The 23,807-nt window shown below is 54.3% G+C and overlaps 12 protein-coding genes across 12 annotated transcripts; 7 read left to right on the top strand and 5 right to left on the bottom strand.

Annotated features, from left to right (window-relative positions):
* Positions 1–35: 35 nt before the first annotated feature.
* DL89DRAFT_219897 (S-adenosyl-L-methionine-dependent methyltransferase) lies at positions 36–1,115 on the top strand (the record flags this gene model as incomplete). Its single annotated transcript, XM_040884422.1, has 1 exon — positions 36–1,115. One exon carries the CDS (start codon positions 36–38, stop codon positions 1,113–1,115), a length of 1,080 nt encoding a protein of 359 aa, XP_040747204.1.
* Positions 1,116–1,130: 15 nt separating this feature from the next.
* On the bottom strand, positions 1,131–2,224 carry DL89DRAFT_7871 (ARM repeat-containing protein). Its single transcript, XM_040892077.1, has one exon. It carries the CDS (start codon positions 2,134–2,136, stop codon positions 1,147–1,149), a length of 990 nt encoding a protein of 329 aa, XP_040747205.1. The 5' UTR covers positions 2,137–2,224; the 3' UTR covers positions 1,131–1,146.
* Positions 2,225–2,660: 436 nt separating this feature from the next.
* Positions 2,661–6,835, bottom strand: DL89DRAFT_219101 (MRX complex DNA-binding subunit; the record flags this gene model as incomplete). Its single annotated transcript, XM_040884373.1, has 3 exons — positions 2,661–3,363; positions 3,544–6,554; positions 6,629–6,835. 3 exons carry the CDS (start codon positions 6,833–6,835, stop codon positions 2,661–2,663), a joined length of 3,921 nt encoding a protein of 1,306 aa, XP_040747206.1.
* Positions 6,836–7,021: 186 nt separating this feature from the next.
* Positions 7,022–7,671, top strand: DL89DRAFT_263992 (uncharacterized protein). Its single transcript, XM_040886054.1, has one exon. It carries the CDS (start codon positions 7,058–7,060, stop codon positions 7,604–7,606), a length of 549 nt encoding a protein of 182 aa, XP_040747207.1. The 5' UTR covers positions 7,022–7,057; the 3' UTR covers positions 7,607–7,671.
* A 450-nt stretch (positions 7,672–8,121) lies between these two features.
* DL89DRAFT_280498 (NAD(P)-binding protein) lies at positions 8,122–8,880 on the top strand (the record flags this gene model as incomplete). Its single annotated transcript, XM_040889594.1, has 1 exon — positions 8,122–8,880. One exon carries the CDS (start codon positions 8,122–8,124, stop codon positions 8,878–8,880), a length of 759 nt encoding a protein of 252 aa, XP_040747208.1.
* Positions 8,881–9,255: 375 nt separating this feature from the next.
* DL89DRAFT_263993 (26S proteasome subunit P45) lies at positions 9,256–10,805 on the top strand. The gene has a single exon (XM_040886055.1). It carries the CDS (start codon positions 9,514–9,516, stop codon positions 10,756–10,758), a length of 1,245 nt encoding a protein of 414 aa, XP_040747209.1. The 5' UTR covers positions 9,256–9,513; the 3' UTR covers positions 10,759–10,805.
* On the bottom strand, positions 10,746–12,275 carry DL89DRAFT_263994 (Nop domain-containing protein). The gene has a single exon (XM_040886056.1). It carries the CDS (start codon positions 12,231–12,233, stop codon positions 10,794–10,796), a length of 1,440 nt encoding a protein of 479 aa, XP_040747210.1. The 5' UTR covers positions 12,234–12,275; the 3' UTR covers positions 10,746–10,793.
* A 2,643-nt stretch (positions 12,276–14,918) lies between these two features.
* Positions 14,919–15,983, top strand: DL89DRAFT_299636 (uncharacterized protein; the record flags this gene model as incomplete). Its single annotated transcript, XM_040890811.1, has 2 exons — positions 14,919–15,654; positions 15,683–15,983. The coding sequence occupies exons 1-2, from the start codon at positions 14,927–14,929 to the stop codon at positions 15,981–15,983; spliced, it is 1,029 nt and encodes a 342-aa protein (XP_040747211.1). The 5' UTR covers positions 14,919–14,926.
* A 122-nt stretch (positions 15,984–16,105) lies between these two features.
* On the top strand, positions 16,106–16,905 carry DL89DRAFT_263996 (uncharacterized protein). The gene has a single exon (XM_040886057.1). The coding sequence runs from the start codon at positions 16,230–16,232 to the stop codon at positions 16,791–16,793; it is 564 nt and encodes a 187-aa protein (XP_040747212.1). The 5' UTR covers positions 16,106–16,229; the 3' UTR covers positions 16,794–16,905.
* Positions 16,906–16,918: 13 nt separating this feature from the next.
* DL89DRAFT_263997 (uncharacterized protein) lies at positions 16,919–20,052 on the bottom strand. Its single transcript, XM_040886058.1, has 2 exons — positions 17,147–20,052; positions 16,919–17,108 (listed from the first exon to the last, which is right to left on the bottom strand). The coding sequence occupies exon 1, from the start codon at positions 19,970–19,972 to the stop codon at positions 17,198–17,200; it is 2,775 nt and encodes a 924-aa protein (XP_040747213.1). The 5' UTR covers positions 19,973–20,052; the 3' UTR covers positions 16,919–17,108; positions 17,147–17,197.
* A 207-nt stretch (positions 20,053–20,259) lies between these two features.
* DL89DRAFT_263998 (clathrin adaptor, mu subunit) lies at positions 20,260–21,945 on the top strand. Its single transcript, XM_040886059.1, has one exon. The coding sequence runs from the start codon at positions 20,279–20,281 to the stop codon at positions 21,584–21,586; it is 1,308 nt and encodes a 435-aa protein (XP_040747214.1). The 5' UTR covers positions 20,260–20,278; the 3' UTR covers positions 21,587–21,945.
* Positions 21,727–22,594, bottom strand: DL89DRAFT_216039 (alpha/beta-hydrolase; the record flags this gene model as incomplete). The annotated part of the gene is made up of 2 exons (XM_040884303.1): positions 21,727–22,266; positions 22,364–22,594. Coding segments are annotated over 2 exons (771 nt in total), but the record flags the coding sequence as incomplete, so codon positions are not given.
* Positions 22,595–23,807: the final 1,213 nt, after the last annotated feature.

The raw sequence follows: 23,807 nt of genomic DNA on the forward strand, positions 1-23,807 counted from the left end.
AGATGAGGCGTCAGCGCCATATTCAAGTTTTGATGATGGATGATCCGGTCGTGTGCCTCGAGTTTTTCAGCGGAATCGGCGGCCTGCACTATGGCTTTGAGCAGAGCGGCATACCAGGCACCGTTGCCATGGCGTTTGACATGAATGAGAACGCCAACACAGTGTACGAGCACAATTTTGGTCTCCGTCCAAACAACCGCGCAATCGATTATCTGGAGACCGCCGATATCGACAAGTACAGCGCAAACTGCTGGCTCCTGAGCCCACCGTGCCAGCCGTACACACGTGGGGGCAAGTATCTGGATGATGAAGACGATCGGGCACGCGGGTTGATTCACCTGATCGAGATGCTGCCCAAGCTACGGAACGTGCCCCGGTACGTGTTTCTGGAGAATGTGATGAACTTTGAAAACTCCCAGTCTAGGACCAGGCTGGTGGAGACGCTAGGGACGCTTGGGTTTGAGGTTAACGAGTGTCTGGTTTCGCCAGTGCAGATGGGGGTGCCGAATAACCGGCTCAGATATTTTTTGATCGCACAGCGGCGGTGGGCAGCGGACGACGTGGAGAATGCAGCTCGGACTACCAAGTATCTTGCCAGGGGCGCCGATGCTGTGCATAAGGACTGGCCGTTTGGACCGGCAGTCAAGTCTATAGACGCTGTCTGTGCCATTCCGCTCAGCTCGTATATTGACGCGAGCCTGGATGCTGTTGAGTCTCTCAGGGTGCCTCAGTCGGCGATCTTGAAGCGGCAGCGGCTGGAATTCGACATTGTCAGGGCGTCGTCTGCACAGACGTCGACGTTTACCAAGTCGTATGGGTCACGGAACCTGATCGGATCCGGGTCGCTGCTGCAGACGAGGAACCTGGACGTGGTGGAGAATGGATTTGGAGCTCCCGAGCGGCTGCTTGATTTGGGGATCCGGTTCTTCTCACCCAAGGAGGTTGCGCTGCTGCATCACTTCCCGTACCGCGCGGCGGATTCGCCTGTGGCCGATGGCAGGCATTACCTGGGATTCCCAGCGTCGCTCACGCAGCGGCAGCAGCTGCAGCTCCTTGGCAACAGCCTCAACGTCAAGGTGGTCGCTGAGCTCATCAGGCACATACTGTTTGCGTAGCTTGGCATGTTAAGAAAAAATATAGATGCTTTTAAGCGCTAACAAGCTCGGCCGACTTTTCGGCATCAGGGATGATGGCATACTGGAACTCGTCGCTGTTCTCGTGCTCGTACATGTCCAACGCAACAAGGCAGCTGTCGCGGACGACGGGCTCGGGGTCGTTGATGTACTTGTTCAGGATCTCGTTGCATTCGGGAGTAGCAATCGATCCCAGGGCCTCGGCGGCCTCGTGGCGGACCATGGGGGCCTCGTCCACCTTGCCCAGGACGCGGGCCAGGGCAGGCACGCTGGCGGGGTGCTGCATCTCGCCGAAAATAAAGCCGATCTCGTGGCGGAACAGCGCCGAGCTCTTGTCCAGCTCCATGCCCTCGCACAGCGCCAGCACGGCCTCGTCAGTGCCAATCTCGCGCAGCGCGAACATGGCGCGGTAGCGCTTCCACAGGCTGGCCGACTCGTCGCACAGCATGTCACGCAGCTCGGAGATGGACCTTGTAGACGTGGTGGCCGGTGCCGGATCGATCGAGGCGAACACGTTCGTGGAAACATCTGGCTTGGGGTCAGCCTTCTGCGCATCCTCCGAGTGGTCGAACTTGATCTTGTCCAGGGCCAGAATGCACGTGTCCGCCAGCGGCTTGCACTCATCGTTGACGTACTTCTCCAGCTCAGGGATCGAGGCCAGGCTGGAGATCGCGCCCAGCGACTCGGCAGCCTCGTGGCGGACCATAGCGTTGTTGCTGACCTTGGCCATGGCTGCGTTCAGCGCCGGCAGCGCGTTGGCGTTGCCCATCTGTCCAAGCACATAGGCCACCTCGTGCTTGAACAGGTCCGAGTCGTCCTCCATGTCAAGGCACTGGCACACGATGTCGACGGCCATGTCGTCGCCCATGCCCTTGAGGCTGAACAGCGCGCGGTACCGCTGGAACAGAGGCACTTTGCCTGACTCGTTGAGGATCAGCTCTGCCAGCTTCGTGTGCGTGGGCGTCCATTTGCTGACAGACTGGGTAATGTGCGTGTTCACCATGTCTGCTATCTGTACAAGTTCAATGAAGAGAAAAAAAATTTTTGTTGAAGAGAGAGGAAAGCAAGGATGACGCCTGAATTTTTTTTTCTTGGTTTCCAGGAGAAAATGCGCCGCGCGCTGATCAGGTTGGGCAGGGAATTCTCAAAACCCGCCCCCATCCCCCCAATGCTGTTGCCGGATCATGCGAGGCTCCGGGCTGTTGCTGGTTCTGCTGCTTTCGCTTCTGGGCTCAGTCAAGTTCCGCCCGTATGCATAGCCGCGCAACACTATGCGCCATATGGTGTATATGCACCTACCGGCCGGCAGCGCTGGCGTCCTGCAGCGGTCTGGTGGTCTACACACTCTATCAGGGTCGCTCCCCAATGGCTGGGCGCGCAGGTGCCACCGCAGCCTCACACGTCGGCTTCCCAGCATTTCGGAACCCACCAAGTCTCTCTCTTGCTCCGTCCGGGAAACATGGTTGTTGGGCTCTGCGTTGTACACAAGTGTCGATGATTCAATTCTCGTCAAGCACAGAAAGACACCTAACTGGAAGTGATGGGGCGTCGGGCAAGAACACTGCACTGGTTCTCGTCCTTGTACACCCGCCAGTAATAGTCGGCATACTCGGACTTGCCCAGCAGCTGCATGAAGATTTCGTCGTGCGTGATGACAATGAGCTGGAAGTTGCGCTGCCCCTGCCTAGACTTGATGATACGTGCCAGGCTGCGCGCCAAGCTGTCAATGTTCTCCTGGTCGAGGTTGGTTGTCGGCTCATCCAGGGCTAGGATTCCGCAGTTGATGCTAAATGTCTCTGCCAGCGCCAGCCGGATAATCAGACACGCCAGGACCTTCTGGCCAGCGCTGCACCGGCCACGCATGTCGATGGCATGGCCGCCCTTAATCATGACGACCCGGTAGTTGTGCGACCGGCTATTGCGCGCACCTTCCATTTCCGACCGGATCTCGATGGTGTCTATGTCGTTGCCCTGGTAGGTGTTGATCCACAGCTCTCGGATAATCCGGTTGATGCCTTGCATCTTGAGCGAGTGGTACTGCATGATGGCTGAATCCAATGCTTTGCCGTACTTTTCCAGATCGGTGCTGGCCAGCTCCTCTGTCTTGCACTGCACCAGCTGCTTTACATAGAGCATGTCGATATCTTTGTAGTCGGTCGACAGCTCCTTTCTGAGCCGCTGTGCCTGGTCCTCGAGCTGCTTGACCTCGCCCTGTAGGCCAGCGCGCTCGCTGGTCAGCTGTGAGAGCTTGGCGTTCAGTACGTCGCGCCGCCGCTGGAGACGCGATCCGCCGGGACTGCGGCGCTTGTTGGGCCCTGTGCCGTGTGAGCTGGTTCCGTGGCGTCTCTTGCGTGCGCTGCTTGCCACAGCGTCCTCGTCGCTGTCCACTGCCAGAACCTCATCGTCAGACACATCTGCCGCGTCCTCCTCGTTGTCTATGGCGCTGAGCTGGCTCTCAAGATGCGTCTGTCGTTCGGTGATCTCCTGGAGCTCCATTTTGAGGCTTTCCTGGTCACGCAGGTTGGAACGCAAGAGCAGGTTGTCGTTCACCTGGCGCAGCTTCACTGTTAGCTCAGTCGCAAGTCGGTCAGATTCCTGTACCTGTGTTTTCGCTGCGTCGAGCCGGCGATTCACATCAACCTCTTTTGCCTGCAGCTCGTCTCTGTGCGCGGTAATCATCGCCAGCCGGTCTGGGTACCGTTTCTCGCCAGGTGGGCACCTCAGCGACTCGCGTGCAGACTCGATCTCACAGGTGATCATCTGCAGCCGGTCCTTATCCCGGTTCAGTTCGCGCACGCGCTGGTGCACCTTCGCCTCCTCGCTTTTCAGGTCCGTCCGGAAATCTGACAATGCCTGCTGGCAGTTCTGCAACCGCGGCTCCACCTTGTCGGCATCCTGGCGCGCCTCCTTGGCTTTGCGCTGGTTTTCGACAATACCTGCCCCCAGCTCAGCAATGCGCTCGTCAATCGACCGAAGCGCCATGATTTGGCGGTCGGTCTCGCTGAGCTTATCCTGGATCTGGCGGATCTTTGCCTGCTGGGTACCGATTTCCTGCTGCTTGAGCATAAACTCCTGGTTCAGTCGTTCGGTCTCAGCCCGTGCATTGCGTTCCTGCGCCTGCAAGGCAGAGATTTCCTGCTGCAACTCAGAAACGGTCTTGGTGGACCCAGTCACACGCAGCTCACGCTCGAACCCTTCAATATCCCCCAAGAGCACCTTTCGCGCCTTGCTCAGCACGGCCAGCTCCTCCGATTTGACTTTCAGACCGGCCATAAAGTCGATCTCGCTGCCCAATGACACGCGCTCCATGTCGATGTTGTCGCACATCTCGCTCAGCTCGTTCCCTGACTCGGTAAGGGACTTGATCTGGGATTCGAGCTCAACGCGCTCCTCCGTGTTCCACAGCTTGACATCTCGTACAATCGACTGCAGCCCGCTCAGCTCCTCGATCCGGCGCTCGCACACCTTCATCTCTGCCTCCACCTTGAGCAGCTCAGCCGGTGCTGATGCGTAGTCAAGCTTCAGCTTGCTGACCAGTTTGGTTTCATCAGACTTGCTCTCCCACCCACGGTGGCATACCGGGCACATGTGGTCGCTCTCAATCTTGTGAATGTATGTCTCAAACATCGATGACGCGCTCTTGTAGTGGCCAGCCTCCTCGACCAGCTCATGCATTTCAGATTGTGCATCGGCATAGACTTCGTTAAAGGGCTTGTCGCCACAAACGCCGCGAATGCGGTCCTCTTTGGCTGCCATTTCCTTTGTCTGCTTCTCAAGCGACGACTTGGCCAGTCCCAGGCGCGTCTGTATGTTGCCCAGATCATGCTGTGACGCCTTTAGCTTCATGTCACAGTCGGCCAGGTCTGCCTTTTGCTGAGAAATGCGATCCTCAATCATAGATGTGCGCCTACTCTCGTCGTTGCAGATTTGCGAGGTGTCGGCAAACCCGGCCAGGTCTTTATCGTCTTTGAGCGCCTGCCAGCGTGGCTCTTTGTCCTCGAGCTCCTTGCGCTTAATATCCAGCTTAGCGCGCGTATCAGCTTGCATGTTATTGCGCTGGATTTCTCCTTGAATCCGAGCGATCTCCTCATGGATGCCAGCCACCTCGAACCGATTATGGCGTGCCTTCTCCTCATACTCTGCTTTGTAGTCCACCGCCTCTATGGCTGCCAGCCTCTCCTTTTCGGTCTCAATCTCCAGCTGTAGCCTCTTGACATGTGCTTCGTCTACTTGCAGCGACGTCTGCTTGCGCTTCAATGACTCGATCTCTGCTTCACTCGATGCGATGTGCTGCTCGCAGAGCGTCGCTGTGTTTGCGTGTGACTGCATTTCAGATTGCACCCGCTGGATATCCTGCTGCAGCTCGTGCTCCCTTGCCTCGCCCTCGCGCTGGACCTTGGCAGACTCTTGCTCAGCGGATGTGAGGCTATCCTCGATCTGAGCCCTGCAGTCGCTGGCCTGGCCATCTGCACCAGCAGCGACATCGATGACAAGGCCATGCTGGGCACACAGTTCAGCAATGACCGTCGCCCGGTTGACGATTTTCTCCTCCATGCTGTTTTGTGCAGCCTTCAGGACTCCGATTTCCGCAACCGTCTCATCGATTTGTGCCCGGAGCTCCTGGGCCATGCACGAGAGCTCGTCGCATTCCTTACGCTTCCTTGTGACGTCTGAATCCCTTGACTCGATACTGCGCTCGATATCTGCCCGCGTTGCGCCAAGCTCGCTGTCTGAGAGTTCCATCACTTCCGTGTTAGCAGCTGTCTCCTTGTAGCTACTGACCTTTTGCTTCAGGCCCATCTCCAGCGCCTCGATCTTGGAGCGCAGACTCATAAACTCTTGGATCTGCTCCGCCAGCGCCTCGATCTGCGCTGTGACCTCTTTCTCCTGGTCATAGATGCTCTGGATCCGTGTGCGGTATTCGTGGATATCTGCTGTAGATCTCTCGTACTCGCCACGCACGCTTATAGATTTTATCTTCTTCGCCTCCACGCTCTTGAGCTCGGTCTGGCTGACACGGAGATTGTCCTTCTGGTCCTTGCGAATGGTCTTGATTGAGTCCAGTGCCTTGGTGTAGCGCGTGGCAGCAAAAATCTCATCAAACTTCTTTTTCAGGACTGACGGCTCAGACAACGGCCAGTTGCTCTCTTCCTGGTGGCAGAAAATGACGCTCTCCAGCACCGCCTTAGAGACACCCATCTGCGCCGGCATCATGGCATCCAGGTCTGCACACCGGCTGCTGATGCTGACCTTGTCCTCGGTCGGGGTCGCATCGAAGGAGAGAGCACCCTCTAATGTACGCTGCGAGACTGTGACTTTCTTTTGCGTCAGCAGCATCGAGCGCACACATGTCATTGAGCGCTGCGTCACATTGTAGAACCGCAGCTTGACCTGCGCCTTGACCTCGTTCTCGCCAGCCAGCTACCAGTGGGACGCAGTTAGTAGTCACAAAAGGCAGGTTTTGGCACAACAACTCATGCATTGCTCTAGCTCACCTTTGGGTCATGGATGAACGCGCCTCCCTTGCTGTTTGGTGGTAACTCGCCGGTGGTGGCATATTTCAGACTCTCGATAACTGTGGTCTTGCCGCACCCGTTCTGGCCGACAATAATCGTCAGCGGCGTGTAGAACTCGATGATGTCCTGGTTCTGCGGGTCAAACGACCGAATCCCTTGAATTAGCAGCTTTCGAAGCACCGACATTGTGTGAAATTAGAAGAACAGCTGTGAAGGTAAAGCAAGTGTCAACAAACCAGCTTCGAAATGCAGTGCCTTTTTTTCTCGCCCAGACCGAAATCAAAATCAGCAAACTTCCATAACCTGGCTGCGGAGCCAGTTGCGCCGCTCCGCCAGAGAGAAACCCAAGCGTGTTTTTTTTAACACGAAAATTTTTCCTCCCCCTTTTCCGCAATTTTTTCAGATACCATGGGCAAGGACAAGTCGAAGGCTACGACCAGCAACTGCTTGCTAGACATACCCGATAGCGACAGCGACAGCGCGCCTCCCAGCCCACAACTAGCTCTTGGCTCCGGTGTGGGAGCCAAACCTGCAAAGAATGAGGAGCGCAAGACATTCCGTGTCCAGCCACCCTCTGATCTGCTCTCGCGGTTGCAAGAGTTCCTGCCGCAGATTGCTGTCGCCAACCAGAAGCTTGAGGAAACAGCTGCTGAGGATCCCGACAAGGTCAACATTGAGAACATCGGCGAGGACGAACCACAGTACATTGAGATGGACTTGGGATTGGGCGTGTTTGATATGAAGCCAAAGAAAAAGGATGGCAAGAGCGATATTCATATTGGCACACAGCAGTCTTCAGGCGACAGCGATAGCGAGGATGGCGAAGGCGTGCCCAGCCGGTTGTTCGGATCGAAGGTGGTTATTGATCCGTCGTCGATATTGCACGGAAAGGGCCCCAAGCCCAACATCGAGGTCCTAGGGGAGGAGGGTGGGTCCGAATCCGAGATGGACGAGTAGACCGCGTATCCAGAATGTTTATATAGAGCAAATATATAACCAGGAATATACATCAGATCCCCAGACGTTCTTCATATCATCATCAGCCAGTTCCTCGGGATGAAGTGGGCAGATACTACATTACCGTTCAGATTGATCCTGGCCCCTAGAAGTGGGGGCTGTAAATGCACAAAGGACAGTGAGCTCCTGTGCTCATTGCCAGCGGGAAATGTGCAAGAAAGCTCTGAAAATTCCATTAGTCCCATCATTCTAGCTGCTTCTCATCCCTTCCTGGCACTACACCGCGCCTGCACAAGATGGTGGCGGTGGCATTTGAGTCAGCTCCCACAGTAAGATATATATAGCACATTCAACCCCTATCCACAATTGCCTCTATGTGTGAGAAATCCCAGACCTGCCTATTGTCTATATCCTTTAAGGAGACACGGAAGGCAGACATGCGGAACTGCAACCAGCACTTTTTCTCCACTCTTCTGTCCATCTAGTCAGCTATTGCTTGAATATTTTGCTCTACCATGACCTCAAGCCAAGTCATCATTGTCACCGGCGTTTCGCGCGGAATTGGCAAGGCAGTCGTCCTTCATCTTCTGTCCAAGGATATATCCGTTGTTGGCGTAGAACTCAACGAAGACGGTCTGCAGAAGCTCACCAGCGAGATTGACCGGCTTTCATTTTCTGCAAAGTTTGTTCCAGTGCTTGGCGATGTCACCGACGAGGAAGTGCAGCAGCTTGCTGTCGACAAGGCCATTGCAAGCGGCACGCTAGTCGCTTTGGTCAACAGTGCTGGCATGGTACAGCCAACTGGATCCATTGTGAATGTCTCGCTGACGGCTTTCGAATCCCAACTGCGGCTCAACGTCGTAGCCCCGCTCGCATTGATTCAGAAGACGCTTCCTCACTTGCGCTCTGTCAATGGACGCATAATTAATATCACGTCGAATGCGTGTATGCTTCCGGTCATCAACCATGCAACGTACGGTGCAACAAAGGCAGCACTCAACTACATTACCTCTGTGCTAGCAGTTGAAGAGCCTGATATCACTACAGTTGCGCTCCACCCCGGCGTTGTCGATACCCCTCTGTTTGCTGCTATGCAAGACGAGTTTAAGGAGGTAGGGCCAAGCGCCAGGGAGTTTTCCGATTTCCTTGACGCAAAGAAAATCGGACCTGAAGTTCCAGGAAAGATTATTGGGAATCTGGCTCTATATGCCGAGCACTCGCTGTCGGGCAAGTATATTTTGCACGGCATTGATGACCTTGCAAAGTACACGTAGTTCATGTTTCTAAACATTGGATTAATATATCAAGAGATGGTCACTCCAATTCTCAGCATGTTCTCATATAAGCCATCTACAAGCTGTAGCAGGTGTGCGATGCCCATTTTATATCGAGACTGCAACACGGTCTTTGAGAAACTTTCAATTATTCGATACTCCAAGAGCCCTTGCATTTGGCATGAATGCCATTGAACCCATTAATCATGCTGCTCATCAGCAAATGTGTGATCAGGTCATGTGAGTGCTTGGGTTTAAGCGAGCTGCCGCCGATGGCGATGTAATTAATTACATGTGCACCCGTCGATGCAAAGGCACAGCCTACTAGCGGATATTGGTTTGCAGCAACACCCACCCTTCTTTGACTCCATCATCCTCCATTCTGCTGCTACTGTGCCGAGATACATTCACATCGCTGTCCCTAATTTGGACCAGTAATATACCAACGCCATGATCAAGAAATTTGTGGATTGGCTGATCAGTTACATCATCAGTGTCTTAGAGCGCGGACGTGGCTGGCTTTTCACGCAAGACAGCAGAGAGCGCGAGAGCCTGCTTCCGCAACACAACCCTCCTTTGGAAAACAGACTTTTACAACACACTTCATTTGCACCTAAAACAAGCTACCAAGCCATGGAGGAAATTGGAATTCGCCCCGTTGAGGTTGCGCCTGGAATCAAGGACCTGGGCGTGTCGCTGATTAGGCCCGAGCTGCTTGGCGACCTGGACGAAACGGACCTGTACCTGCGCCAGAAGCGCCTTGAGCGGCATTTGGAGCTGTTGGAGCTGCAGGAGGAGTATATCAAGGACGAGCAGAAGAACCTGAAGCGTGAGCTGGTGCGTGCGCAGGAGGAAGTCAAGCGCATCCGCGCAGTGCCGCTGGTGCTGGGCCAGTTCATGGAGCCGATTGACCGCGACACGGGTATCGTCACGTCGACGGCGGGCTCAAACAACCTGGTGCGCATACTGTCGACCATCGACCGCGAGCTGCTGAAGCCCAACACGTCGATTGCGCTGCACAGGCATTCGAACGCTGTGGTCGAGGTTCTGCCTCCCGAGGCCGACTCGAGCGTTGCTCTGCTGGACGCCAACGAGCGGCCGGATGTGACGTATGCCGATATCGGTGGCCTGGATATGCAGAAGCAGGAGATCCGTGAGGCGGTGGAGCTGCCGCTGACGCACTTTGACCTGTACAGACAGATTGGTATTGACCCACCGCGCGGTGTGCTGCTGTATGGACCGCCGGGAACGGGAAAGACCATGCTTGTCAAGGCTGTTGCACACCACACCACCGCTGCTTTCATTCGCGTCAACGGCTCGGAGTTTGTGCAAAAGTACCTTGGCGAGGGACCGCGCATGGTGCGCGATGTGTTCCGTCTGGCACGCGAGAACTCGCCGGCAATCATCTTCATTGACGAGATCGACGCGGTGGCGACCAAGCGCTTCGATGCGCAGACGGGCGCTGATCGTGAGGTGCAGCGTATTCTTCTTGAGCTGCTCAACCAGATGGATGGTTTCGACCAGACGTCCAACGTCAAGGTCATCATGGCCACCAACCGTGCCGACACGCTCGACCCGGCCCTGCTGCGCCCTGGTCGCCTGGACCGCAAGATCGAGTTCCCGACGCCCGACCGCCGTCAGAAGCGCCTGATTTTCCAGACAATCACATCAAAGATGAACCTGTCGGAGGAGGTCGACCTCGAGGATTTCGTGTCGCGTCCCGACAAGCTCAGCGGCGCCGAGATTGCTGCCATCTGCCAGGAGGCCGGAATGCAGGCAGTGCGCAAGAACCGCTACGTCATCCTCCCCAGCGACATTGAAACCGGCTACAAGTCTAATGTCAGCAAGCAGAACACCGACCTCGAGTTCTACCATTAGAAACGCCTCCGAAATGGATGGAATAAATCTTTTATTTACTTGGACTCTTTCTTTCCCATGAACGGCGTGCTGGATGCAAAGTACTTGTCGTTGGCCAGCCGCTGCCGCTTCTGCCGATGCTCTACCGCAGCTTGCGGGTTGGCCAGCTCGAAGCCCTGCACCGGCGTGAACGCCAGCGACGCAATACCCGACGTACCAGCACCCGACGGTGCCTTCATGTACTTTTCGTACTTTTTCGCGACCTTGGCCTTAGCCTTGTTGTTCATCTGCGTTCCACGCACCTGGCCAACCATCTTGTTCATCATGCCCAGCCCCTCCATCTCGTCCATCACGACGACCTCCTCCTGGGGCGCACCAAACTGCAGCCGATCCCTCTGCTTGCGCAGCTCCGACATCTGGAACGGCTCCTTCATCTTACGCACCTTCCTTCCAGCCCTGCGCTTCTTTGGTGCATCGTCTGGCTTCGGCAACGGCTTGACGCTGTTGTTTGGCGCTGCTTCCAAGAGCTTTGCCACCTGGGCATCCAGGTCTGTGCGGAACTTTTTGCCCAGTGCGCCGTCAGCCGACTCGTGCTGAGCGTCAACACGTACTGCCAGGGCGCATTTGGCCGAGACCTTGCGCATCATCTTGTGCCGGAAATCCTCGGGCACTGAACGCACTACATCAGAGTAGAACACGATGCCGACATGCTTCTGGGTGGTAATTGCAGATAACCCCAGCCCAGCGCTCTGCGTCTTTCCCAGAACCTGGATGTTACATGACGGGATCTTGCTCAATGCCGTCAGTCCGCCAGCCTCGGCAATTAGCTTGGCTGCGGTCGACGAGCCAACCACTGCGGTGAGGTTGGGTGCAATCAACGGCATGCGCGACTCGATGAAGCTGATGATTTGATTCAGGGCGTCCTGCATCCTGAGCAGACAGTCGCAGGCATCGAGGATGTGCTGCAGCTCATCATTGTCGAGTACCCTGCCAGTGGTTGTTGATCCTGTGACTGTGACGACCATGCGGATGGCATTGGGCAAAATGTTCTCCAGGTCGACTTTTGTGATGTCTGTGGCAGCGCCAATCGCCTTGACTGTGCGCGTATAGTCGATCGGGTTGCGTACTAGCGTCTCGAGCTCCGGGAACCGCTGCTTGTAGTGGTCCAAAATATACCTGTGCATGTCGACCATTTCGTTGGCAATCTCGGCCGTGTGCTTGTTTGCTGCCACCATGAGAAGGTAGTCGGGGTCGTCCTCGATCCGGCCTTCGACCTTTTTATCTGCAGCCGCAACCTCTAGTGACGCCTGAATATTGGCCAGCAGGGTCTGCAGTTCGTGGCTGGAGCTAATCGGGGCGATGTCCTGAAGACTGTTGGATTCTGTTGCTGTGCCTGTCTCAGTTGCTTCATTGCCGTTTGAATGCATTGACTCGTTGTCGCTAAAGTCGCCACCCAGCTCGTCAAGTTCTGCCAAGAGATCATCGTCGAAGGCCATTGCGTGTGTCTGTAATTGCTCGGAATAGCTGCAGTGCGAAAGAAAAGCGTGCTTACGAACGCGCAGCTTGGCCAGTCAACGCTGTAGAAAATATACGTTTGCCAATTATCCATCTGCTTGTGGTACACAATCATGTGAGCAAATTGCGTGAATTTTGCACCATGTACCGCAGCATAAACAGAATATGCTGGTTTCCAGTGATTACTATGCTGCTTTTGATGTCTGGAGAACCATGTTGCGCTATGGAACTGAAGAGAAGAATGGAAAGGAAAAGACAAGGGTGCTTGGCATATACCTATCCAGGCCAGGGCCCACCGCATTGTTGGTTCGATGCAAGATGTGCCGCCTAACCAGGCACAGCCATACACCATATGTCCACACCCCCTTCCCTTCTGTTCTACCCTCCAGTCCTTTAGGCAAATATATTCCAAACCTCCAAACGCCCATATACCCATTAACAAAATCCAACAAGCTGAATATAGCATTGTGGCAAGGGGAACCAAGGTTACAATAAATTTCAAAGCTACACTTGAGTCCATTTTATTGTGTTCTAGTGACATTGTACTAGATCGGCAACTTCTCGTTGATCTATCCAACCCTCTTATTCATGGCGATGAAACATCAAAAGGGTGGAGTAAATACTGAAATGCTACAAGCATATGAGAGAGACCTTATCTCGAAGTGCTTGAAGGCTGCGGTATCACGCCGTCCATATGTAAAAAAGAATGCCTTGAAGATATGGTCGACATACGACCATGCCTAATCCCCTGCAAAGCTAGCTTGGATCATCAGTACCCCCCGATAGACTCATCACTCCCAGTATTTTTTGCATGTTTTTGCGCTCTGCGAGCATCTGGGTGACCGTGTGGCACAATGGCAGCATGGCACGGACTGAACTAATTTTTTGCCAAGCATCTGTTTTCTAGCAGGACCTTGAGCCAAGCCTCAAAGACCTCATTGTTCAGAAGCAGATATTCAGCGCCTTACCCTGTGCAAGTCAAAACAGCTTTCTTGCTAAGGAATCCGGACCGCTGAGTCGCATTTCACCCTCGATATCAGCGATGCAAAATATTGTGTATGATCATAAAGTGATAAAATGAGTTTATGACTTGTGTGTTAGTTTCGTTTTACATGAATGATGCTCAGCTCATTGGAATTGAACCCAACAAATGCACGTAGCAATTGGGCAGCACATTTTGCTCCAGCGCTTGCAGACCTCTAGTTACCACTGTCTCTCAGTTTGCTGCTCGCCCTCAATAATCCAAATGCAGTACCAACCCCTGCTAGAAAGTCCTGCAAAGTGAAAGTGAAAGGTTTACCAGTCCATAAAAGTACCTGCGTTAGGATTTTATAAAGTCAGTAACTTGCAAAACTCCGTTACCGGGGTGAGTTTTGAATGACGTCCGCGTCCCTATCCCCGGGCTACCTCTTCAGCAGCCGTCCCCCTAGTACTACCCTATGCTTGACGATAGCTGATTTACCTAGACCAGGAGTGTACGACTATGGAAAACTGGATCCATACAAACACCACACAACGACTAGAACGAACATGTGAGGGTCAGCAGGAAGATAAAAACGAGAGAGAGGAGAGGTCGAACAGCAACTAGAGACCTGCAAGGGCAGGTCCAAAATGTGCTGTACAAAAGCACTGTGCTGTTGGGAATCTAACATGCAGCAAAAACAGGGGTTTTCTATTTCGTAAAATGTGTGCTAGCAGACAACAGCAGTATGAATAGGCTACTACCAAACACAAAGCGACAAGTTATGATCGAATACTTACTAGTTCAAAAAATAGTACCGGACGGCAAAGGGTTGGGTAGAAGTGCTGCGAGAAAAACTCCAAGTAGCGAGTTTACGTGGTCGACTCATGCGTTAAGAAGGACTTGAGAATAAGCGTAATAAAAGGGGTTTATGTAGTAGGATTTCTAAAGAAAGATGAGGGAAAAGTTTTGGAGGACATGAAACCCGGCCTGAATTTAAAATGCATTAAGAAGGAGGTTTCTTCCCCTTGGATTCTCTCGCTCTCATAGGACTTGAAGTTCCACTGTGAGCGCTTCTCCAAGACACCCTTCAGCAAACTCGCTGTGGGTGGGTCCTAAAAATTAAATTGGTGAGCTGCCATGAACAATGTTAAAATATTGCCAAATTAGGATGTATATTGTATGTCGTAACAGCGTGGTCGGCCATGCCAGATATGGCAAAGCAGCCAATGCCGACTGCCATTGTTGCAGATACGCAGCCTGCACATGTTTGCCAAGCGGCAGACGTCATTTCAGGGGGTTGCAGAATCATACCAAAATATGCGGTAATTGCATACCCTTGTTCCAGATGGAGTAGAAATAGTGCGAGTACTAAGGGCGGCCGGCGAACCATAGGGCCATGGAGTCATATGTGAGTGACAGACCCGATAATACTGGTGTGCTGCACTGCTAGGCGCACAAAGTGGTATGTAAATGCGTATAGGAATAGCAGTTTCAAAGGATGGCTGGGGAATGCAAGCACCTGTACCTATTCCTAGTGATAGGTAAGTATAAGGTCTGCTGGGTCTAACGAAATGCATGGACTCCTCCTCTTGACAACATTTATCTTCAATTCCAATCCTCCTTTTCTATATCTCTTGAAACATCTTCTGAATTTTTCACCCTTTTGAGCTTTAACATTTTTCCATTTCAAATATCGCTTGTTGTCCTCTCATGCAGCCGGCCATTCAGCACCCTCCTTTGCTCATCCTAGAGCGTATACTCTTTTATCTTTCACCCGAGTTTCCCCTTGAGTGGCGTGACAAGGAGGATGCATATGAGATTGTTAAGCCTATAACGCATGTTTGCCAGTCATGGCAGCACATATCCCTCTGTCACAAATTCCAGCATGTCTATGTGGGGACCCAAACTAGACCAGCTCTCAGACTGGCCCATACCCTTAACGTTTGTGACAAGATCAAAGGAGTCACAATAATACTTCAGACGAACAGCATATTCCATTCTCCAGGAGCTGCTCTGTTAAAGAAGCACATACTGAACGGCCATACCTTAGCGAATGTTACAAATCTCACCTTCATCTTTTTTGGAAGCTCTTACAAGGTAAACAATCCATTGGCTGACCTGTATTCTCGTGAATTCAGTGACGAACTTTTTCGCATATTTCCATCTATCACGCATATTGGAGTGAAACAATCCTGGGAAACCGCAACAACAGATCCTCCATCTTACTTGCACAATCTTTTACAACGTCTATTAAATGGAAGGGCCGGAAGTACAACCGACGAGTATTGTCTGAGCGATATTCTTCCATTCCCACCAAATGCAGCTCCATTACAGAGCTTAGACATCAGTTCGGTTTATAAGTCAAAGTCAGTTTACGCTCTTGTGCGCAAAAAACGCTCAATCCTTGCTATGTCTACGCCTAGAACTGACTGTATCCAGTGAGTTCAGACATGTCACAATCTGCAGCGATGGTGCAACTGCCATGTATCCTCAGCTTCACATGCTTCATATACGTACCAGTATACAGTACCAGAATTCGATGCTGGACCTTGTTTCAACTGATGGAGTGCCGTTTTCTGCGCTCAAAACTTTGGTATTTTATGGTTTGTATCCATTTGAAGACGATACCCTTCTGCGTGGATCCGAGGACTCGCTGACACTATTGGACATGTACATATCAAATAGTACCATCGATACTTTCTGCCAGTTCAACTTGCTGGGGAAATCATTAGGGTTGTCATACATGGAAATCAGCGCGCTGCCGTGACTCACCTTGGGTTGTCAGTATGCCGTGGGGTCTGATGTCCTTGCATGTTCTAAAATAAAAGCCTGTCAAGCCTCTAGACATCGTAGTGCAAGCTATTCCTGGACCAGTCTTGCGCAGCGAGCACAGAATCCCTGGCATAAAAGGGCTGCGATCTGGGACATGCTCCTCACATTCCAGCACCACTACCAGCAGATACATTCCAGCATCGACACCAAAGGAACAGCCAACTTCTCCAAAGAACCTAGAATGAAGGCCGCCATCATCGCCACCACTCTCCTCGCCTTGGCCGCACCCCTCGCTGCTGCCGTCAACCCCAAGACCTACGGGCCAGTCGCTGCCTTCAAAGACTCCTGGATCTCAGTCGCCCCTATTGAGTCTGCCAAAACCCACGGCTCCGAGCCTGTGCTGAAGGCAAGCACCGAAAAGTTCGCACTCCTCGGCTTCACTCTTCCCTCGGAGGCTACGCAGGCACCCAACCGCCTTCTGAGCTGCGAACTGACACTGCCGCCATTCAACACTCCTGTCCCGCCCCTGAACATCACGCTCCAGGTCGCTGTCGCCAATACCTGGGACGAGGCTACGGTCAATGGTGACAACAGGCCAGGGCTCTTGGGCGATGAGTTCACGTTCTACGTCGAGGACACGAAGCAGCCGATCAAGATCGATGCCACTGAGCAGTGCAAGATTGCGGCAGGCAAGGGAACCGGGTTCTCGCTTTTTGTGGGCAGTCCCAAGGCGCCGTATGAGTTCAAGTCGCGCGAGACTGGCATGGGTGCAACGCTCGTCGCGACTGTCAGTAGCTGGGCGTGAAAACTGGATCTCTCAACGACTATAGATAGTGTACATGTTTCGTTCGTATATAAGTAAAAATTGCACCAACCACACGCATATTATTTCTGCGCTTCAAAGGCAAATAGCATTGAGAAGGCAGAATAGCTGAGGCCATGTTAGCTAGCATCAGCATTTTGGAAATCTACAAAGGTATATTCATCCATCTGCATTCCGTGGTGGGTTACTCGCCTATTCACCGCCTCATGTACTCGCTGGGTTTGCCGGCGATTACAGCTTTGCGAGTGATGAGAAATCTAGGGCAGACAACTGCAAAACGATTCGGTTCTCAAGAACGCCTTTAATAGATGAACAGAAAAGCAGTAAGCCTATAGCCCACCCATCACTACATCGGCCATTTCTGCAAACCTTCACAGCATCGCATATTAGTATCCAGCGATTGGCTCTGACACCGAAAAGAACGCCAAGCTGTTCGGCGACGTTTTTGCCCGCCACGCCAGCAGCACCTGTCGCCGCAGGTTAGCATTGCACCAGGCGTCGGCAAACCGCATCTCCAGGTCGTGCTGCAGCCTGCGGTTACGCGCCACTGTCCGCAGCCGCCTGAACGCATTTCTCGCAATGCGCTTCCGACTCCACCCCTCGGCAACTCTCTCTATCCGGCTCTCCCTCATTGTCTCGTCGCGCTGGGCCACACGGATCTTGACCCGGTCGTCGCTAGAAGCGCGCATCCACCGGCCCACTGCCATGCGTGTTTGGCTCTCCCACCGGAACGCCAGGGCCTGCATATACATATCCCTGCTGTGCTTCTCCGCCGGACCCGCCGGATCTTGATCTGCATGTCGCCGGTGCTTGTCAACGAGCCGGCGGAAGCATGTCTGCACCAGCACCGCGTCGCTCTGCACCGCCGAGTTATCCATGGCCACGCGGTGCGCATACAGGCGGTTCCGCCAGCGATGGATCGCAGGATTAAGCAGCGCCTCGCGCTCCTTGTCGCGCGCGACATTGGCGATGCGTGCACACCGCGCAATACTTGCAAATACCGGCCTCATCGACCTGACCAGCCGCCCCTTGCCCAGAAGGCTGCCGCGCGTCGCCACAATCCATTTGCGGATGGAATCAGCGACCATGTTCTGCTCGTGTGTCGATGAGATGCGAGCCTCGAGCTGCCGCAGAGTGTCGCCGTTCTGGCCGTCGAGGTCGCTGCCGTCCGAATCAAAGTCCTCGGTGAGCTCGATAATCGAGACATGCGTGTTGGCGCTATCTTCAAGCATGCCGCTGGCCATATACGGAGTAGCCTTCTGGATATTTTGGTCCACAGCGATGCGGCAGAATTCATGCAGGCAGCGACGCAGCAGACTGTGTCTGTGCACAACTCCCCAATCGAACACCAAATAGCCGTCCGAATTGTAAAAGGCCTGCTCTTGCATGATATTAGGCAGGCCTGCGTACACCCGGTCCTCGAGGACTTGTCTGTCGCGCACCAGCTTGTGCCACGCGTCAAACATCTGTGCAATCCTCTCGTTGTCAGCATCTTCGATGATCGGCTCAAGCCCGGCCTCTGCCTCGATATCTTCGTAGCCGAGCGGCTCAAACTCCTGGTTCTCCGCCACTAGATCAGCGCTTTGCTCAGCAAGGAGATCAGCTGCCTCCGCAAGCATACCGTGGTTCAGTTCCGCCGCATCCTCGCGCTCAATTTGCAGCTTGCAATATCCCCCCGTGATGGCGCCCCAGAAATCGGAGATAACAAGCGTCCGGCGGAACGTATCCGCCTGCTGGCCCATCTCCTTGACCTTGTAGAACTGGTTAAAGAGACGCTCAACGAACTGTTGCCGCTTAGTCCTTGCGTAGTGCATGTCTGCTATCCGCATATCCTCGACATCTCTCAGTGCCTGCGTGCGCCATCTGTTGAGGACCCGGCGCTTGTGACGTCTGGTGATACTCTGTCTGGCACGCTCAAGCTCTGCGGCATCCAGATCACCCAGATCATCTGGATCGCCGCTGCGTACAATATCCGTACTATCCTGATATTGCAGGTCTAGTGCCCGCTGAGACATATCATCGTCCTTCGCCTCAACCGCCACATCCCGCCGTGTTACCAGTCCGGGTCGTTCAAGCATGCTAGTCTGAGTTACTGCATCAATGCCCCGAGGACTGCGACCTGCTGTTTGAGCACCACGCGAACTGTCCACACTGCCAGCCGTGTCATGAGGGGCTGAAAGCGACAGATGGCGACCACTGGGGCGATGCTGATTTGTCCGCTGGCGCCCGACACTTGCAGTCCTGCTATCTTTCTGCTGCCTCCTGATGCTCCGCAGCCTGCCAAGCGTTCGATGTTTGAGCTGCCTCTCACCGAACTTGTCGGCCGTGCGCTCACATTCAGACTCAAGCATCGACACTCTGTGCCACCCACAGAGAGCCCTGCTTGCCAACGCCTTCTGCTCCGACTTCCTGCGCTCCTCCATCATCGCCATATGCCACCTCCCCAGCAACAGGCCCTGGCGGTCCCTGCGCTGGGCCTCCTGGAGTGCAATTTCCCGGCGATGCCCCATCTCCTGGCGCAACACCGACAGGCACCCGGCCACCAGCCGCCTATTGTGCTCATGCTGCCAGTACGTAAACCGGTTCAGCACCTCGCTAGCATATGTCAGGCGCTGCATCGTGCGGCTCAGCAGGATCTTCCGGCAGTATCTGTCGGCCAAGTCATAGTATAGGCGCTGGAAGCGATGCCCTGGCCCGGCAATCACCTTGCGTGCGGCCCGCTTTACACCCACAGCTACCCGGTGCAGCATGTTGTCGCGGTGCACCCGCACGGCCAGCGCCCACATGTCAACAAGCTCTTCGCGCCGCTGCCGCTTGGCCTCGGCCATGAGCCGCCAGCCGCGCAGCATCATGGTTAGTGCTATTGCCTGGTTGTTTGGCGACTCCATCGTTATTACATTGCGCAGCGTGGTTTCGGCGACGTGCTTGTTTTGCGCCATTGAGTGCTGTGTGCGGCGCGAAAACATTGGCGAGACTTCTTCCTCTTCTTCTTCCTCGGTGCTGCTGAGCTCAGAGGCTGTGCCGCTTCTCAATGACAAGCTGGTGGGTGGCGGGCGCCCTCTGGCTGGTGTGTGAGTGCGCAGCAGGGCGCGCTGGTTGTGGCCAGTGGCTGCTGTTCTGGCGTAGTGTGCCGACTCGTGATTGCGGTACCGAAACGACATGGCAAAAGGAATGTCTGGACCAAGGGTTGAATTAGGTTTAAAAATATATGTTAAACAAAAAAGCGCGCGGGTAGGTGACAGCGGGAAAGAGAGCGACTCTGAAAAAAAAAAACGTGCACTTGGAATCGCGTCAGGCTCTAGGCGCTGCTCGCCTCCACAAGCTTTTTCCCAAGTGAGCCGCCTAGTGGACCACAGCTCTACATTATTCGCATGACTTGCGAGCCTGTCGGAGCTTGAGTCCTTCCCTCATCTCTGTCATTTAAACCCTGTTCGTAATTATTTCCTTCTTTTTTTTTTTTTCATACTATGGCGTCAGCGATATTCCTGGTAGATTTGAAGGGCAAGCCGCTCATTGCACGCGATTACCGCGGCGACATTCCGCTGTCGGCCATCGACCGGTTCATGCCCCTTTTGCAGGAGAGGGAAGATGAGGAAGGCACGAGTCTGCCGGTAATGACAGAGAATGGAGTGACGTACCTGCATCTGCGCGAGAAGGATGTGTACCTGGTTGCGCTGACGCGCAAAAACACAAACGCAATGACGCTGCTGCAGTTCCTGCACCACCTGTCGCAGGTATTCACCGAGTACTTCAAGACGCTGGAGGAGGAGTCGATTCGCGACAACTTTGTGATAATTTACGAGCTGCTGGACGAGATGATGGACTACGGGATTCCGCAGATAACGGAGCCGAAGATTCTGAAGGAGTACATTACGCAGGAGAGCCATATGCTGGAGATTACGCCGCGGCCGCCGATGGCGGTGACGAACGCGGTGTCGTGGCGGTCGGAGGGCATAACGTACCGCAAGAACGAGGTGTTCCTGGATGTGGTGGAGTCGATCAACATGATGGTGAACGCGAACGGCAATGTGCTGAGCAGCGAGATCCAGGGGGCGGTGAAGATGAAGGTGTATCTGAGCGGGATGCCGGAGCTGCGGCTGGGGCTGAACGACAAGGTGATGTTTGAGAGCACGGGGCGCAGCGCCAAGGGCAAGGCGGTGGAGATGGAGGACATCCGGTTCCACCAGTGCGTGCGGCTGTCCAAGTTCGAGACGGACCGGACAATCTCGTTTATTCCGCCCGACGGCGAATTCGAGCTGATGACGTACCGGCTGAACACGCAGATCAAGCCGCTGATCTGGTGCGAATCGGTGGTCGAGAGCCACCGCGGGCGCGTCGAGTACATGGTCAAGGCCAAGGCGCAGTTCAAGCACCGGTCGACGGCGAACAACGTCGAGATCATCGTGCCGGTGCCCGACGACGCCGACTCGCCCAAGTTCAAGTCGACCATTGGCTCAGTCAAGTACGCGCCTGAGCGCTCGGCGTTTGTGTGGAAGATCAAGCAGTTCCAGGGCGGCAAGGAGGCCCTCCTGCGGGCGCACTTTGGACTGCCCAGTATCCGCGACGACGACCCCGAGAGGCGCCCGCCAATCTCGGTCAAGTTCGAGATCCCGTACTTTACCACGTCGGGCATCCAGGTGCGCTACCTGAAGATTGTCGAAAAGTCCGGGTACCAGGCGCTGCCCTGGGTCCGGTACATTACAAAGAACGGCGACTACCAGATCCGGATGCCGGAGCCGCTGAAATCGGGCGGCTCGCGCTTGCCGCCCATCTGAGGGGAATGGAGATGGCCAGCTACATGCACTTTATACTAGTTCCAATAAGAGGCGGGGGTATGCACATGCACACCCTTCCTCCCCATTCGCATTACAAGAAAAAAAACGTACGTAAAAGAGGTGTCTAGTGCGCCTTAGTCAAGACGCTGCAGGATCCACTGCGTGTACGTCTTGGGAATGTCAATGTCAAGGTCGTTCTGGAAATGGATCTCGTGGTACTTGCACCCCTTGATCTCCTCGTAGTGCTTGTCGAGGTGCTCGGGCAGCTTGCTGTAAAACTCCCTTGTGCCCTCGTAGTCGGTGGCCATATCGCCGTCAGCGTGGATCAGATACACGGGCGTGGCGAAGGCAGCGGCCTCCTTCAGCAGCTTCAGGCCGCCAAAGTAGATGTCGGCCATGGTGCCCAGCGAGCAGTACGAGAGGTTCAGCGGCGACGCATTGAACTTGTCCAGCTCGGCCTGGTTGTTGGTCAGGTGCTCGGTGGCAATGCCTGACTCCTTCTTGATGCTCGGCGCGAATTTGACCACCTGCTTGAGAATAAGCTCGACGACCTTGGCCGGCTGCGCGGTCTTCCCGGGCCTCAGCGCCGGTGCCGAGCAGACCACGCCCCTGACGTGCTTATCACTGTTGCGCTCAGCGCAGTACTTTAGCGAAATAAACCCGCCCATCGAATGGCCAAACTACAGAACAGCACAAGGACTTTTTGGTAGCTCCTGCCAAGACCCAGCAAACCGCAGGGCTCCATTGAAGGCTCCTCCCCGTTCTCTAATTGCTTACCAGGAAATGCGGCACGCCGTCGATTGTCGCCCGCTTGTTCATGGCAGCCACATCGTCCAGGACATTCTGGATGCCCTGGTTGTGGCCGAGGTTGCCGTCCTTCTCGCCAGTCCTGCCGAAGCCGCGCTGATCGAACCCCAATGCCTGGATGCCTGCGCGCGCAAAGGCCCTGGCCAGGTCCTCGTACCGGTCGATGTGCTCGCTCAGCCCATGCACCAGCGTCACTGTGGCCTTGGGCGGCTGCACGACGGATTTATACAGGTGGGTGTAGAACTCGTGGCCGTTCTCTGCCACCCACTCGGTGGTCTCTTGGACAACTTCTGTATTATCGGTGGTCATTCGTATTATATGGCGGTACTGAAGACAAAAACAAGGTGAAGAAAAAATAAAAGTGCGGTGTGAGGAAGAAAAGGTGTAGCTTCCGCAGGCCAAAACCCGCGCCCCTTGTATACAGACCGAGGGAGAGTTTGCATGCGGAGGGGATGTTCAAGCAAGGGGGAGTTTGGCTGGGAAGGTACAAGGGAAAACATGCAGCTACTCGTGCTTGCTCACCAGACCCATCCATTTTAGTCGTATTTGGCACACACGGACAGAAGCACATGAAAACAGAGTGCCTTTATGATCCTTGGGTAAACATAGCCAGGAGGAGCACCGGAGGACAGCAGTGACCCGGGCCTGCGCAGCATCATGCCACCACGCTTGGGCTGATGAGATCCTTTTGTGCATTGGTTGCGCTGCCAGTGGTCTGAAGACCAGCCTGTTTTTCCTTTACAAGCCCATGCACAGACCGCCGCGAGACTGGCAGCTCCCATCAGCCTTGCCCATTTTGTTTTGGTCGGCGCAAGAAATTCAGGCTGAACATGACGGTGGCTCGCGGTACTTTGGCACCGAATCTGAACAGCACGGGCAGTGCGCTGGGTGCCGGAAGATATGCAGTCCAGAAGTGTCCGTCTGGCGGCACTGCATCCACGTCTGCCCACCAAGTGTTCCGTTTACTCCACTACCCCTCCCCCAACACGGGCCCACTTACCGGGTTCTCCCAGCGGCAGTAATTAGTCCGAGTAGACGAACACGCCTCCAGACTCGTATAGCATTTGTGCTTGTGAGGCTCCCAGCATCGTGAAGAAGGCCGGTAGAGGGGGAGGCAGCAAGCTGATTGGGCCCTGGAGCGGTCATGTGCCCTGGCAGCCATCCCGCCAGGCCAACCGCCCATTGATGCTGCAATCACAGCATGACAGCCCTTTTTTCCCTTTGCAGTGTAGTTTTCCTCAGCCCTTTTTCTCTCTTCTATTTTGCAGCCTAATATTTTTTCATTCGCCTTGTGTTTTGCTCGAAGGGAAGCACGCAAGAGCCTTTGATTATCTCTATCTGGTCCGGGTTACTCTTGGTCCCCTGTACTGTTTCTCAGCATCTCACCACTCCTATTACTCCCCCACTCTTGTAC

This window comes from Linderina pennispora, assembly GCF_002104995.1.
Source record: "Linderina pennispora strain ATCC 12442 chromosome Unknown DL89scaffold_1, whole genome shotgun sequence".
NCBI classification, from domain to species: domain Eukaryota; kingdom Fungi; phylum Kickxellomycota; class Kickxellomycetes; order Kickxellales; family Kickxellaceae; genus Linderina; species Linderina pennispora.

Excerpts from the sequence above, each read along its gene's own strand:
- DL89DRAFT_7871 (XM_040892077.1), bottom strand. The coding sequence starts at position 2,136 with ATGGTGAACACGCACATTACCCAGTCTGTCAGCAAATGGACGCCCACG.
- DL89DRAFT_263992 (XM_040886054.1), top strand. The coding sequence starts at position 7,058 with ATGGGCAAGGACAAGTCGAAGGCTACGACCAGCAACTGCTTGCTAGAC.
- DL89DRAFT_263993 (XM_040886055.1), top strand. The coding sequence starts at position 9,514 with ATGGAGGAAATTGGAATTCGCCCCGTTGAGGTTGCGCCTGGAATCAAG.
- DL89DRAFT_263994 (XM_040886056.1), bottom strand. The coding sequence starts at position 12,233 with ATGGCCTTCGACGATGATCTCTTGGCAGAACTTGACGAGCTGGGTGGC.
- DL89DRAFT_263996 (XM_040886057.1), top strand. The coding sequence starts at position 16,230 with ATGAAGGCCGCCATCATCGCCACCACTCTCCTCGCCTTGGCCGCACCC.
- DL89DRAFT_263997 (XM_040886058.1), bottom strand. The coding sequence starts at position 19,972 with ATGTCGTTTCGGTACCGCAATCACGAGTCGGCACACTACGCCAGAACA.
- DL89DRAFT_263998 (XM_040886059.1), top strand. The coding sequence starts at position 20,279 with ATGGCGTCAGCGATATTCCTGGTAGATTTGAAGGGCAAGCCGCTCATT.